The sequence below is a fragment of the Schistocerca americana genome, chromosome 9 (assembly GCF_021461395.2).
Source record: "Schistocerca americana isolate TAMUIC-IGC-003095 chromosome 9, iqSchAmer2.1, whole genome shotgun sequence".
NCBI lineage: Eukaryota > Metazoa > Arthropoda > Insecta > Orthoptera > Acrididae > Schistocerca > Schistocerca americana.
The window spans coordinates 168056388-168073655 of NC_060127.1; the positions used below are offsets into that span (position 1 = coordinate 168056388).

General features: G+C 44.3%; 1 protein-coding gene across 2 annotated transcripts in view; it reads right to left on the minus strand.

The window, feature by feature from the left end:
• The window catches only part of LOC124551234, a 317793-nt gene that overhangs the window by 9741 nt on the left and 290784 nt on the right, over window positions 1–17268 (minus strand). The window contains exon 7 of one of the 2 annotated variants that reach the window (XM_047126226.1): window positions 12203–12316. The exons of the other annotated variant lie outside the window; for it this stretch is intronic. Coding sequence (XP_046982182.1) covers window positions 12203–12316 — 114 coding nt within the window. The remainder of the gene's footprint in view (window positions 1–12202; window positions 12317–17268) is intronic. 2 annotated transcript variants of the gene reach the window in all.

A 17268-nucleotide genomic window follows, 5' to 3' on the forward strand; every position in this document is an offset into this window, starting at 1 on the left:
ACGGTGCCGAGGTGGGCGGCAGTGGGAAGAGGAACTGGGCGTATCAACCACTAGTGGCGGGGAGGAAGGGACGCCCGAGGTATCCATGAGCCGATCCAGAGTCCAGGGCGGGGGAGGGAGCCGCCGATCCACCCGGAGGCGGAGAGGGCCGGCAGCAGGCCCACACGGAGAGACAGCAACCGGGGGAGGGGACGGTGACTCGAAAACCACGTCCGAGCCTGAAGGAGGTAGGGAAAGAGGCGGCAGTGCCAGCCCCGTGGCAGCACGAGGGTGGAGCTGATTACGATGGCGACGCTCCAACACTTTCGACATCTGCACTGACGTAACATGCCACTCATGGGCCGCGACGACTGTGGTGGGTGTCCAACCCACCTTGCACCTGTACTCGCGGGCCCACACGGCCCTCCCAGAGGCATACCATTACGAGGGCCAGGAGTGGGGGCGGGAGGAGGACGGCAGCAGTAAATGGAGCAGGGTCTGTGGCTGTCATCCATGAAGGAGCCCTGCCGGACTGCGACTGTCAATTGGCGTAGTGTGATAGGTGCTCAAAAACAGGGTGACGGCTGACGTGGTTGGAGATGTGTCGACCGCCTTAGTCAACTGGTGTTTAAAAGCGTGGACAAGCCTCTCCGCCACGCCACTGGACGAAGGGTGGAAAGGGGGGCTATGGATATGCTTGATACCGTTGGCCTGACAGAAGTTATGGAAGGGGGATGCTGTGAATTGGGGACCATTATCGGAGACCAACGTGTGGGGGCAGGCACTCAATGGCGAGAACCTGGGCCAGGGCCATGAGTATAGCCTTCGTGGTAGTGGATGCCATTCGGACAACATATGGGTATTTGGAGTAGGCATCAACGATGAGTAACCACATGGACCCCAAAAACGAGCCCGCAAAATCGACATGGATGCGATCTCAGGGCCGGCAAGGCACAGGCCAGGATGCAAATGACTGAGGGGGCTTGTCTGGTGACATGCACAGACAGTACAGCCACGGACCAGGCGCTCAATATCGCCATCAATGCCAAGTCAATACACATGCCGGCGAGCCAAAACTTTCATACGGGCCATACCCCAGTGTAACAAACTGAGCACCCGAAGCCACAATTCCGGAGAGATGACCACACGGTGGGCATCTGACTCTGTGGCCAACAGGACATCATCGACCACAGAGAGCCTGTGGGACAGGTGGCGCCATGGGCTGAAATCGGACTGCATCTGACGAGTGACATAGGATGGCCACCCATGGACCACATAGTTGAGAACTAGCCGAAGACAGGGTTGTGGCGGGTAGCCTCAGCAACGTCAGCAGCCATAAGAGGAAGACCGTCCAGCGCATCCAGGAGGGCGGAATCAATGTGAAAGCAGAGGACCTCCTGTTGGTCAAAGGCAGGATCGGGGCCCGCTGGGAGATGTGACAAAGCATCCGCATTAGCGTGGTGGGCAGTGGGCTTATACCGGATGGTGTAAGCGTTATTACATAAAAACAATGCCCAGCGCTGGAGACATTGAGCCGTCCGCTCGGGAAGGTGAGTGTGGGGTCCAAAAAGTGTAACCAATGGTTTATGGTCCGTCAGGAGGCTGAACCTGGCCCCCAAGAGATAGGAATGAAATTTTTGGATGGCGAACACGATCGCCAGGGCCTCCTTCTCAATTTGGGAGTAGTTCCTTTGCGCCAGGGTCAACATCTTAGCGGCATAAGTGTTGGGCTGTTCAGAGCCATCAGCATCCAAATGCGTGAGGATGGCCCCCATGCCGTTGAGAACTAGCCGCAAGACAGGGTTGTGGCGGGTAGCCTCAGCAACGCCAGCAGCCATAAGACCATCCAGCGCATCCCGGCAGGATACATTAACATAAAGCACTCAAGTACAGTGTCATGTCCACCTAGAAAGAAATATCGTTCCACTGACAGGAAGAGTCACAAAAGTACCCACAGCATATGAAGTACAGTACATGTCTGTATTCTAGAGTATCGTGGAGCTGAGGACGAAATCTTAAAATGATGGGGCAGTCATGAAAGCCTCTATTACAGCTGACTGCACTTTACAAACTTTTCAAAAAGAGATAAGAGAAAGGGAGAAAGAGATAGACAGAAACAGATCTCAATAAGATTGGTCAAGTTTGATTATTCATATGTCCTGAATCTGTGCATCAGACAGCGAATGATCACGTAATTGAGCAGAGACATTTTCATTGTTAATATGTTAATGAATAAAACAGCAAGTTTATTGACTAATTTGGAAATCATAGCCCCCAAAACAGCTGTTTTACAGTGATGCAAAATTGTGGAAATTATAATATTTCCATTCGGTTACCTGACACTCTGCATTAACTATGCAGAAACCATTTCATTAATGTTTGAAGTTTGTATCAGGATAACATCAAAAATGTGTTGCATATATCTAAGAATTTACTGCTTTTAATTCTTGTGAAGCATACTGAGATCACAAAAGGTCAGCTGTAGGAACATAACTGTTTCATATTCAGAATTAATTAGGAACTTCTCATACAGAATAGTTAGGGTTCAACTTTCAGTACTTCGTACCTCCATTTAAAGAACACATACATGTCCGTTGAGCAATTTCTGGGCGATGCATAGGCAGTAAACTTGCTGTTTTCATCCAAAATGGCAAAAATTTATTACAAATGGCTTTTTAATCCCTCCCATTTATATTAGATTACATACACTTTATTGTTCCATTGATCCAAAGAGGGGAGATCCAAAACGAAGTAGAACATGTCATAAAATAAGAGCAGATAATATTTATTTATAAAAAATAAATTTAAAAAATTGAAACATATTTTAATCTAAGAATAAATTACAAACTGGTCACAAAATATGTAAATGTATAGTACAGTGAGATGCATATGATAACTTTTATGCTATTGCAGCCATGCATCATCAAACAGAAAATCAGTGTACATCACTTAGTTAGTTAGTTACATTTCCATAGATCCTTTGAATGATTCTTTTATCGAAATGACGTGGAAAGAGTAAGTTTACTGGATATGTACACATGATTAGTGCGGACATTAATGTTCACATTATCATTTTATTCCTACTGACGCAACTACACATAAAAACAAGATTTTTTTAAATGGCTTTTGGTTTTGAAGTAGAATTTCGTCAGTGGAATAGAGTGAGTTGTCCAGGAGAAATGATTCTGAGTTGGATTTAAATCTTGATCCGCTACCTGTCAAACATTCTATGTTATAGATTATTTTCCCTCTAGTGTTGTAGGGATATACATCACTGGTGTTCTCAAATTGAGATAGATTGTTCCTGACGAATTTCACTAGCGAAAATATGTATTGTGACGAAGCAGTTAAAATACTTAGCCCCTTGAAAAGGTACCTACATGACGACCGTTGCTGAGCACCACATATTATTCTTACTGTACGCTTTAATGTAATCAATACTTTTTCTCCAAGTCATGAGTTACCGCAGAAAATTATTTCGTACGACAATATTGAGTGGAAATATGTAAAATGTGTCTGGAGGCAGATACGCTTGTTCTCAAGATTGGCAATTACACACAGAGCAAAAATAACTGAACTTAATTGTTTGAGAAGCTCAGTAATGTGCTTCTTTCAGTTAAAGTTTTCATCAATTTCAAGTAATGTGCTTCTTTCAGTTAAAGTTTTCTTCAATTTCAAGTTTTCACCTAAAAATTTGAAGCATTCTGTACTACTTACAGGTTCCTGCTCACGTATTACAACAACTGTTCGTATGACACTTATTTCTTGTTCAGAACTGAATGTATTGGTTTTTTTTTCAAAATTTAGGGAGATTCCATTTTGAGAAAATCACTTAGTAATTCTTTGGAAAATGTTATTTACGAATTCTTCTATTGTTTTCTCTCTAATAGGATTTATTATTACACTAGTATCATCTGGAAACGTACCATTTTGCTTGCTGAATGTTAAGTGGAAAGTCATTCAAATATACATGTACCATATACTGTTCTCTTACTACACCAGAGATATGCAGAAGCCACATTTCAAGTAACACTCACGTTACTTGATAAGATTAGTAATACATACATCAATTACGTCTACTAAGAAATGGAGTAATACAGCTGGATACCAATAAATTCTCTTTGGTTCCTCTTAAACTAAATTTTATGAGTAGTTACACTTTTTATGGTTGCTGGTAAGTTATTGAAAGTATGTGTTCATGATTAATGGACGCCTTTGTGGACCATAGATCTTTATGTTCTTACGTCTAGTCCTGATTAAATGAATTGAGCTGTTGGTTTGAGATAGAGATGTATTACCTATGACAAATAACATTAAGGAAAAATATACTGGAAAGCAGTAGTGTCCCCATTTCCTTGAACAGGTCTTCGCAAGACGTTTCTTCGATGTGCATACATTGTCATCACTCATTCAAATTGTTACTGCACTTGCATCTTCACGCCACATGGTTGCAGACAGACCCAGCATACGATTCCGTCATCGCTTCTATGCCCGGCCACAGGAAGTAGTGTGGGCCACCTGTCCCTATCGGATCTGCTCACCCCATCTCACAATCTGTGATCGCTTATTCGGTTTCGCTAGACTCTAATAATTATTGAGAGCTGTCTGCTATGAAGAAGGGAGAATCGTGAATGTCTGCCTCGCTGTTACGTTTGTTAGTAGCCTCGTGTGCCCACAGCATTAGAGTCGGGGTGTCAAGACATTCTTTCGAAAGCAGAGTGGAATTAGAGAATTGCACCTGATGGTGGTATACATCCATCTGACGTCTAATGAACAGCAATATGATACGAGTCCGCGGCAGATTTTCAAGTAGAATATCGCTGGCCAAGATTTATTGCGATAAGATTATCTGTACTTCTTATCGTCTACCAGAACGCATCCTCTTTCTTAAGTATCAAAATTTTGTCAATTTGTTAACGTAACTATTTCTAGACCAAAACTCCAATAGCTGACAAGTACTCAACAGCTTGGGCTACCTTGGTATCTCTCCACACAAACCCACTTTCCATTCTGGTATATTAGGGACCCCAAGCATTAAACATATCAACTGGAATGCGCGACTAACACATGAATAAGTTAAGTTGATTAAAAAACACTCTACAATCGTTTGACAAAGTACCACTGATATGAAACGTCTTAGTCACAAGGAATGGCTCTAGAAGCTAGGAAACACACTATACAAATAACATCAACAGCTTCCACTCGTCTGCTTGCGGCTGATATGGAGCACACTGCCAAAGAGTTTTTTGTTGATACCTTCCACTCTGTGGATCACACTGCAAGACTTTCCAGTCAGAGCATACTCAGCTGTCACAGATCCATTTAGTAACAATGATAAAACATAGGATTTCGAAGATGGATTCTTTTCCAGTGAATTCATCCTTGCAGGTTTACATAAAACACTTTCCACGAATAGAAATTCATAATTTTTTAATGAGAAGTACCCAGTACATTTAGTTTCCAGTACTGTGTATCTGCTTCGTAGTTCAGGGGTCAAATATTTTGCATTTCCCATTATGTAGTTCTCATTTATGCAACGTCGTCTCTAAGAGCATGGAACAAGAAGATGTCATTGCTACCACATTCTACAGCCAACATAGCTATCTCATCTCGAGAAACAAAATAGTCTTCACCATTTTTCCCACACTTGCTGATCTTTGCAGTAACTGTGATTTATACTAGACGAGTATGACTATAGCAAGAACTTACCGAGGATCTGTTACATGCATCTATATTTTCTGACACCACACCAACATTAACCATGCTCATAAAATGAGCATTATTAAAACAACGGCAACGTGGATGAAATAGCTGACACATGGTAAACCTATCTAACTCCACGACATACTTAATTTCTTGATAGCAGCCACACTCTTTGCCCTCAGGAAAGGTGGGCCTCCTACACACAGTTCCTATCGTCCCCAACAAATGGCAGGAATGTCTTTACACTGGAACGACAATCTTTGTCTGTAACAGGTATTTCATTGTTGTGTGGGGGGAAATACGTCGTTTGCTGCGCTGATCCTGTAATACATACTCATTAAGGTAAGTTGTTCAAGTAAGTAGTCAGCTAGTCAGACACTTATATGCAGTTGTATAATATGAATTGAATATATTTATTAGTCATCATTGTATTGTATTGTATGTTAACCGGGGACCTAGAAACGATGGAGAAGCTCCATCTCCACCGCAGCCGCAGTGGTCCACAGCCCGACGACGACTACTGCAGTCCACTTCACCCCTCCGCCGCCCCACACCGAACCCACGGTTATCGTGCGGTTCGGCCCCCGGTGGAACCTCCCCCCCCCCCCCCCCCCCCCCCCCCTCACTGGGAACGTCTCACACCAGACGAGTGTAACCCCTATGTTTGCGTGGTAGAGTAATGATGGTTTACGCGTGCGTGGAGAACTTGTTTGTGCGGTAATCGCCGACATAGTGTAACTGAGGCGGAATAAGGAGCACCAGCCCGCATTCGCCAAGGCAGATGGAAAACCGCCGAATAACCATCCATAGACTGGCCGGGTCACCGGACCTCGACACAAGTCCGCCGGGCGGATTCGTGCCGGGGACCAGGCGCTCCTTCCCGCCCGGAAAGCCGTGCGTTAGACTGCTCGGCCAACCGGGCGGGCCTATTAGTCATCATAGTTGGCTTTAAATGCCTTATTAATAAATGATACACTTAGCAAAACGACAACACCTCATGAGTTTTGTGTCCATTTCAGAAACAACGGCTTCATCTGTAAGCAAATGTGCGAGAAAGGACAAGCCAAAAATGGGTTATGTGATCAAGAGAAGACAATCCTGTTCAACCGATGACTTTCGTGGAGCACTTTAGCAGGTCTTGGAAGAAAAGTGATCATACAAAGCTGCTTAACGTTTTCCTATTACATCGAGTTCTTTAAAAGCCTATGTAGATTGCAGTAATGGTCACAAAGACAATGTGACCATTGGCAGAATGCATGCACCTTTTGGCCTTGCGAGTGAACTGGATGTTAATTTCATACGAGGTTGTCCAGAAAGTAAGTTCCGATCGGTCTCTAAATGGAAACCACAGTGAAAATCAGAAACATTTTAACAGTTAGCTACACTTTTCAGATACTTCTCTACATAGTCGCCGCTCCGACTTAGACATGTGTCAGAACGCTATAACAAATCTCCAACACCATCGTCATAGAAGGCAGCCGCCTGTGCTTTTCGATCATTCTCTAGGCTGGTGTACAGCGCGTAGCCTGCACTCAAGTGTTCTCTTCGTATCCAGCATTTCATGTGAACAGAGGTGATACTCAGCATGAGCCAATTAGGGCTGTGTTGTGGGTGATCGAACACTTCCCATCGAAACCGCTGCAGAAGTGTCTTCACTGCCCCTGCAGAGTGCAGCTGAGAATTGCCATGAGGAAGGAAGTGCGTGGCAGTTGTGTTAGGTGGGCTGCAATCATTAAGTCGAAGCCTCTCGGCGGGCCCTCCTACTTGGCTGGAGATATCGTTGTTCTAGGCACCTTTACTCGCTCACAGTGCGCCCACAACTGAAAAGAGCGTCTTGATGCGATCGACGGTCATACTAGGGACAGTACCCAACACGTCTGTGCAAAGCTTCATCGGGTTTTCAGTGTGGTATCCATTTCGCAATCAATCGGAACTTACTTTCTGGACAATCCTCATATTTCATAATACAAACGCAGGAAACATTAAAATTATCCACGAACCATTGTTGCACAGAAGTCAAAGAATAAAAAGGAAGAGCTACAGCTGTGGAAAGCATAAAAGCATTTGGACTAAGTGTTGTTTCTGTCTGCGATGGGTCCATGAAAGTTGTCAGTCCATCAATTCACATGATGCACGGTATTTATGTGTAATATTCGTACAGAGGTTAGAGACAGCGACACCGATGCTGATAATGAATGAAATGTGCGTTATAAACTTTAAATATGCAAAAGAAAATTACCACACAACTAACTACATTATCACGAAGTTAACTATACAGGGTGTCCCATTTATCTTGACCACCATAAGTGAGTGTTTTTCCAGATGCAAAAAACAAAATGTTTCAATCAAATGTTCTTTAGCCGTCACGGGGACATCAATTAGCATGATTCCCTTTGTTGTAGGTTGTTTTTCACAAAGATATGAACAGCGGTGTGGCTTTTTTAAAAGGCACCCTATACTTCTTATTTGGAAATTCAATTCCTCTCCTAAAGACCTATTCAAAAATGTATCACAGTGTGCCATTCACTAAAACACAACGTTAATAATTACATAACACAACACTGACGTTGAGCACGGGATCACAAACTCGTCTACAAATGGAAATCAACTAAAAACATAACACAAAATTGACTTTGACTCTCTTGTACCATTGTCCAGGAGTAGAACATTCAAAGGTGTTCAAAGTGGTGACCCTGAACACCGATACACTAGTGCACTCGCTGAATGAAAGAATTATTTACCGCTTCCAGTGTTGCCTGCTGAAGAGAATTACAAGCTAGGATGATACGTTCCTGCATGTCCTCTGGAGTTTTGGAATATCGTGATAGACAACGGCTCTAATTCATCCCCAAAGAAAAAAGTCCAGAGGATTTAAATCAGGAGACCTAGCAGACCAATCCATATGGCAGGGTACCATCGGTTGAGAACACGACGTGCACGCAAGGCATTATGTGCTGGGCATCCAACGTGTTGATACCACATAAGCATTCTGGTTCTTAGCGGCACTTCATCCAGAGGAGAAGGAAGAATTCGTCTGAGGAAGTTGTCATACGCTGTGCCGTTTACACTACCATTGATGAAATAAGGGCCAATAATTGTAGTACCAAGCATCCCACACCAGACGTTAACTCTCCATTGACGCTGATTTTCCAGCTGTCTAAGCCATCGTGGGTTGTCTCTGGACCAATAACGCATATTCCTTGTATTTACCTGTCCTTTGTTTGAGAAGGAACATTTCACAATATACACTCCTGGAAATGGAAAAAAGAACACATTGACACCGGTGTGTCAGACCCACCATACTTGCTCCGGACACTGCGAGAGGGCTGTACAAGCAATGATCACACGCACGGCACAGCGGACACACCAGGAACCGCGGTGTTGGCCGCCGAATGGCGCTAGCTGCGCAGCATTTGTGCACCGCCGCCGTCAGTGTCAGCCAGTTTGCCGTGGCATACGGAGCTCCATCGCAGTCTTTAACACTGGTAGCATGCCGCGACAGCGTGGACGTGAACCGTATGTGCAGTTGACGGACTTTGAGCGATGGCGTATAGTGGGCATGCGGGAGGCCGGGTGGACGTACCGCCGAATTGCTCAACACGTGGGGCGTGAGGTCTCCACAGTACATCGATGTTGTCGCCAGTAGTCGGCGGAAGGTGCACGTGCCCGTCGACCTGGGACCGGACCGCAGCGACGCACGGATGCACGCCAAGACCGTAGGATCCTACGCAGTGCCGTAGGGGACCGCACCGCCACTTCCCAGCAAATTAGGGACACTGTTGCTCCTGGGGTATCGGCGAGGACCATTCGCAACCGTCTCCATGAAGCTGGGCTACGGTCCCGCACACCGTTAGGCCGTCTTCCGCTCACGCCCCAACATCGTGCAGCCCGCCTCCAGTGGTGTCGCGACAGGCGTGAATGGAGGGACGAATGGAGACGTGTCGTCTTCAGCGATGAGAGTCGCTTCTGCCTTGGTGCCAATGATGGTCGTATGCGTGTTTGGCGCCGTGCAGGTGAGCGCCACAATCAGGACTGCATACGACCGAGGCACACAGGGCCAACACCCGGCATCATGGTGTGGGGAGCGATCTCCTACACTGGCCGTACACCACTGGTGATCGTCGAGGGGACACTGAATAGTGCACGGTACATCCAAACCGTCATCGAACCCATCGTTCTACCATTCCTAGACCGGCAAGGGAACTTGCTGTTCCAACAGGACAATGCACGTCCGCATGTCTCCCGTGCCACCCAACGTGCTCTAGAAGGTGTAAGTCAACTACCCTGGCCAGCAAGATCTCCGGATCTGTCCCCCATTGAGCATGTTTGGGACTGGATGAAGCGTCGTCTCACGCGGTCTGCACGTCCAGCACAAACGCTGGTCCAACTGAGGCGCCAGGTGGAAATGGCATGGCAAGCCGTTCCACAGGACTACATCCAGCATCTCTACGATCGTCTCCATGGGAGAATAGCAGCCTGCATTGCTGCGAAAGGTGGATATACACTGTACTAGTGCCGACATTGTGCATGCTCTGTTGCCTGTGTCTATGTGCCTGTGGTTCTGTCAGTGTGATCATGTGATGTATCTGACCCCAGGAATGTGTCAATAAAGTTTCCCCTTCCTGGGACAATGAATTCACGGTATTCTTATTTCAATTTCCAGGAGTGTATATAAATGACCTAGTAGATAGTGTCGGAAGTTCCATGCAGCTTTTCGCGGATGATGCTGTAATATACAGAGAAGTTGCAGCATTAGAAAATTGTAGCGAAATGCAGGAAGATCTGCAGCGGATAGGCACTTGGTCCAGGGAGTGGCAACTGACCCTTAACATAGACAAATGTAGCGTATTGCGAATACATAGAAACAAGGACCCTTTATTGTATGATTATATGATAGCGGAACAAACAGTGGTAGCAGTTACTTCTGTAAAATATCTGGGAGTATGCGTGCGGAATGATTTTAAGTGGAATGATCATATAAAATTAATTGTTGGTAAGACGGGTACCAGGTTGAGATTCATTGGGAGAGTCCTTAGAAAATGTAGTCCATCAACAAAGGAGGTGGCTTACAAAACACTCATTCGACCTATAGTTGAGTATTGCTCATCAGTGTGGGATCCGTACCAGATCGGGTTGACAGAGGAGATAGAGAAGATCCAAAGAAGAGCGGCGCGTTTCGTCACAGGGTTATTTGGTAACCGTGATAGCGTTACGGAGATGTTTAACAAACTCAAGTGGCAGACTCTACAAGAGAGGCGCTGTGCATCGCGGTGTAGCTTCCTGTCCAGGTTTCGAGAGGGTGCGTTTCTGGATGAGGTATCGAATATATTGCTTCCCCCTACTTATACCTCCCGAGGAGATCACGAATGTAAAATTAGAGAGATTAGAGCGCGCACGGAGGCTTTCAGACAGTGGTTCTTCCCGCGAACCATACGCGACTGGAACAGGAAAGGGAGGTAATGACAGTGGCACGTAAAGTGCCCTCCGCCACACACCGTTGGGTGGCTTGCGGAGTATAAATGTAGATGTAGATGTAAATGGGACACCCTGTATAGTGTCATAGAATTAGCTATGCCATAGAGAGGTTAGGTAGCATGCCGACTTTGTTTACTACATTTTATCATGGATTAGTAGAGCAATATACCATTATCACATGTAAAATAGACAGGTTCTAGATTGGATATTTGTTTAGCTTATTCATTTACAATTCTTAATATCGTGAAGTTATTTAGGTTTACCCTATTAGCCTAACACAAGCTAACCACCAAAGAATACCCTCTGATCGACATTGAGACCGATTCAGCCATATAAGCACAAACAGTCAAAGGACTACACATGAGATCCCATGTTTCTGGTCTTTAGCCTCTTGTGGCACACGTTACAGCAACAAGGGCACTAAACTAAATGCACTTTCAAGTGTCGATTGAGGTTTGATCTATGTGAAAATTTCTTGTGACAGACGCCACAGCTGAATGGGCGTTCGCCAGTGTGCAGTCGGGCGTGACTGATCAGGTTGCTTCGGCGCGTGAATCTCTTCTGACACACCTCACAGCTGTAGGGACCTTCTCCCGCGTGCACAACCGAATGCGCATTCAGGGCGCTTGTGCTTACGAATGTCTTACGACACACATCACAAGCGTAGGGGCGTTCGCCTGTGTGCACTCGCGAGTGAATCTGCAGTTCCCTTCGACACATGAACGTCTTGTGACACACTTCACAGATGTAGGGACACTGGTTCACGTGTCGAAGTACGTGGTACCGCAAACAGTCGCTTCTTCGGAATGTCTTATGGCACATGTCACAACTGTACGGCCGTTCACCAGTGTGCAGTCGGAAGTGGATCTTCAGACTGGTAGTAGTTGTGAATGTTTTGTGGCACACAACGCAGGAATGACGAATTTCTCGGGTATCCACGTGACTGTGCTCCATCAGGTCCTGAAAATGTGCAAACGTCTTTTTGCAGATGATGCAGCTATGCACGTGTGGTCGTGCATCACTTTTATAGTGATAGGATACTTCCTGGTTGGTGGAGCACTGCATGGCGCTGTCACTTGCTGGAGGCTGCTCAGCTCTGCTAACGAAACTGCCATTGCCACCATTTCTGTTGTCATCCACCAAGCCAACGGCGATAATACTGCAGAAATGCGGAAAAAATCGTGTCAGAAAAGTTTGTAACAACATTGTAATATTAGAAATGAAAGCTTATATTAACCCTTAACTCACGAGGTAACATTCATGTAAAGTTTACTACAACATAGCGTTTCTGGGAGCCCCATGCTTAAACTAAGATTTAAAGCGCAAATCATTTGAAATTTTGAATTCATGTTATACACGGTGGTCCATTGATTGTGACCGGGTCAAATATCTCACGAAATAAACGTCAAACGTAAAAACTACAAAGAACGAAACTTGTCGAGTATGAAGGGTAAAACCAGATGGCGCTATGGTTGGCCCGCTAGAAAGCGTTGCCATAGGTCAAACGGATATCAACTGCGTTTTTTTTAAATATAAACCCCAATTTTTTAGTACATATTCGTTTAGTACGTAAAGAAATATGAATATTTTAGTTGGACCACTTTTTTCGCTTAGTGATAGATGTTGTTGTTGTATTCAGTCCTGAGACTAGTTTGATGCAGCTCTCCATGCTACTCTATCCTGTGCAAGCATCTTCATTTTCCAGTACCTACTGCAGCCTACATACTTCTGAATCTGCTTAGTGTATTCATCTCTTGGTCTCCCTCTACGATTTTTACCCTCCGCGCTGCCCTCCCATACTAAATTGGTGATTCCTCGATGTCTCAGAACATGTCCTACCAACCGATCCCTTCTTCTAGTCAAGTTGTACCACAAGCTCCTCTTCTCCCCAATTCTATTCAATACCTCCTCATTAGTTATGTAATGCCAATCTTCAGCATTCTTCTGTAGCACCACATTTCGAAAGCTTCTATTCTCTTCTTGTCTAAACTATTTATTGTCCACGTTTCACTTCCATACATGGCTACACTCCATACAAATACTTTCAGAAACGACTTCTTGACATTCAAATCTATACTCGACGTTAACAAATTTTTCTTCTTCAGAAACGCCTTCCTTGCCACTGCCAGTCTACATTTTATATCCTCTCTACTTCGACCATCATCAGTTATTTTGCTCCCCAAATAGCAAAACTCCTTTACTACTTTAAGTGTCTCATTTCCTAATCTAATTCCCTCAGCATCACCCGACTTAATTCGACTACATTCCATTATCCTCGTTCTGCTTTTGTTGATGTTCATCTTATATCCTCCTTTCAAGACACTGTGATAGATGCCGCTGTAATAGTCACAAACATATGGCTCACAATTTTAGACGAACAATTGGTAACAGGTAGGTTTTTTTAAATTAAAATACAGGACGTAGGTACGTTTGAACATTTCATTTCGGTTGTTCCAATGTGATACATGTACCTTTGTGAACTTATCATTTCTGAAAACGCATGCAGTTACCGTAAATACCACATTAATGCAATAAATGCTCAAAATGATGTCCGTCAACCTCTATGCGTTTGGCAATACGTGTAACGACATTCCTTTCAACAGCGAGTAGTTCGCCTTCTGTAATGTTCCCACATGCATTGACAATGCACTGACGAATGTTGTCAGGCTTTGTTGGTGGATCACGATATCAAATGTCCTTCAACTTTCCCCACACAAAGAAATCCGGGTACGTCAGATCCGGTGAACGTGCGGGCCATGGTATGGCGCTTCGACGATCAATCCACCTGTCATGAAATATGCTATTCAATACCGCTTCAACCGCACGCGACCTATGTGCCGGACATCCATCATGTTGGAAGTACATCGCCATTCTGTCAAGCAGGGAAACATCTTGTAGTAACATCGGTAGAACATTACGTTGGAAATCAGCATACATTGCACCATTTAGATTGCCATCGATGAAATGGGGGCCAATTATCCTTCCTCCCATAACACCGCACCATACATTAACCCGCCAAGGTCGCTGATGCTCCACTTGTTGCATCCACCGTGGATTTTCCGTAGCCCAATAGTGCATATTATGCCGGTTTACGTTACCGCTGTTGGTGAATGACGCTTCGTCGCTAAATAGAACGCGTGAAAAAAAACTGTTATCGTCACGTAATTTCTCTTGTGCCCAGTGGCAGAACTGTACACGACGTTCAAATTCGTCGCCATGCAATTCCTGGTGCATAGAAATATGGTACGGGTGCAATCTATGTTGTTGTAGCATTCTCACCACCGACGTTTTTGAGATTCCCGAGTCTCACGCAATTTGTCTGGTACTGATGTGCGGATTAGCCGCGACAGCAGCTAAAACACCTACTTGGGCATCATCATTTGTTGCAGGTCGTGGTTGACGTTTCACATGTGGGTGAACACTTCCTGTTTCCTTAAATAACGTAACTATCCGGCGAACGGTCCGGACACTTGGATGATGTCGTCCAGGATACCGAGCAGGATACCCGTTGGGTATTTTGATCACAATAGCCATACATCACCTCGATATCGACCTTTTCCGCAATTGGTAAAAGGTCCATTTTAACACGGGTAATGTATTACGAAGCAAATACCGTCCCCACTGGCGGAATGTTAGGTGATACCACGTACTTATACGTTTGTGACTATTACAGCGCCATCTATCACAAAGCGAAAAAAGTGGCCCAACAAAAACATTCATAAATCTTTACGTACTACACGAATATATAATAAAAATTGGGGTTCCTATTTAAAAAAACGCAGTTGGTATCCCTTTGACCTATGGCAGCGCCATCTAGCGGGCCAACCATAGCGCCATCTGGTTTCTCCCTTCAAGCTAGACGAGTTTCGTTCTTTGTAGTTTTTTCGTTTGATGCTTATTTCTTGAGATATTTGGCCCGGTCACTATCAATGGACCACCCTATAACTGTTATTTTTACAGTTATTTAAGTGTTGTTTGAATACTCCTCCGCGACCTTCTTGCACAAAATAGAACACGTAGTATTTTACTTTTCATCAGACAAGAGTACATACTTTGTCCAGTTTTTGAAACAGCATACAAATAAAAAAAAAACTGTTAGACAACTAAACTCTAGATTCTCTGTAACTTGCAAATTTTCAAAAAGAACTAATTTCCATGGTGTAAACTTGAACATAAAAATTCCACTCGATAGATACAAAAAGGAAGTCTGCAAGACTGCATCACCACTCGGCAGAAATTTGATTTTATCAAACACCCTGAGTATTTTATCGGAGGAACCGAAATGTTCTCATCACAACTTTCCTGACATTCTTCCTCTGAATGACTCCCTTGTTCCACCGTGGATTTTCCGTAGCCCAATAGTGCATATTATGCCGGTTTACGTTACCGCTGTTGGTGAATGACGCTTCGTCGCTAAATAGAACGCGTGAAAAAAAACTGTTATCGTCACGTAATTTCTCTTGTGCCCAGTGGCAGAACTGTACACGACGTTGCGATAACTGGTTATTCTAAAATCATCATCTTATTCATCTATTTCGTAATGTATGTCACCGAAGTCTTCCTCCGTCCACTGCCTATTAATTTTATGAAACTAGGGATCGCTAAAACTGACGCGTAGTTGCAAACACAATTTATACTGTACTGAAGAAAACAGGTAAATTGCTAACAAAATGGTTCAAATGGCTCTGAGTACTATGGGACTTAACTACTGTGGTCATCAGTCCCCTAGAACTTAGAACTACTTAAACCTAACTAACCTAAGGACATCACACACATCCATGCCCGAGGCAGGATTCGAACCTGCGACCGTAGCAGTCGCGCGGCTCCGGACTGCGCGCCTAGAACCGCTAGACCACCGCTAAATTGCTAACATGGCGTAGTCTAGGAGATCCGAACACCGGTCAATAACACGTGTCAACAACAAACAAGGAAGACGATAACGCAATCGACAACAAAGCATCGTAGGCTTGGCTTTATAAGGAGGATAGTTGGGTGTATAGGAGATTTCCGCCAGAAATGACCTTAGAGAGTGAGTTCAAGACCTTAGAGGGTGATTTCGAAAACTTTCGCGCAGTCTCTAAGACTACACTCCGTGAGTTAAGGGTTACTTTAAGAATTCTGTATGCTAACACTTTATATGTTATTATGTGTAAACAGTCAAACAGCAACAATTTTTAAACTGTAGCCTACAGTAAAAATAATGTTTTCCTGTCAACAGCTCTGGATCATAATCGTTGAACAGCATTCTACGTGCACTGGGAGAACTGTATGAATTAGGGTACATTTGGTTGGCAGTGCAGATGAAGAGCATAGATTTTGTTGTGTGTCATAGTAAAGTATCGAAATCTTTGTTGTTTCCTATGGAATGGTACAGATCAGACTATAGATTCGCATCAGTTTTTCCACTGATTTGAAGTTTGAGCGTGAAAGACTGTAAGGAAAGTTCGTAGCACACGGGCATTTTTTCAGACGGTATACATGTGCAAAGTATTGGCGTTTGCGAAAGTAATGAAGTAATAAAAAAATTGTTCAAATGGCTCTGAGCACTATGGGACTTAACATTGAGGTCATCAGTCCCCTAGAACTTAGAATTAATTAAACCAAGCTAACCTAAGGACATCACATACACCCATGCCCGCGGCAGGATTCGAACCTGCGACCGTAGCAGTCGTGCGGTTCCGGACTGAAGCGCCTAGAACCGCTTGACCACAACGGCCGGCAGTGAAGTAATAAACGAGAATTTTGTTACCATAAATAACCATTCTAACACGTGAGCTTTTTTCTTTTTTTCGCAAATTAGTGTCGTATGTAGTGTAGGAGACCCACAGTCTAACATGTTCTCCATTCATGTGAGTCAGAATTTTCGAATATATTGGCATCTGCTCATCATTTTCACCTGCTGCTTTCGACAGTGTAATTTTAGTGGCTGGTCAGTGTTATAAACATAAACAAGCTCACAGTATAATAGTAGTACAACCTGTTTTTACATTCGCAGCACGCAAGTTTTCCAGTTATTGACGTTATTTTGAGCTGTTACAGTCGTAAGCGCTATTCTGTCAATTAATTTGTTTTTCTGCCACTGGGAACATCCTGCTGATAACGTTTCTCAAA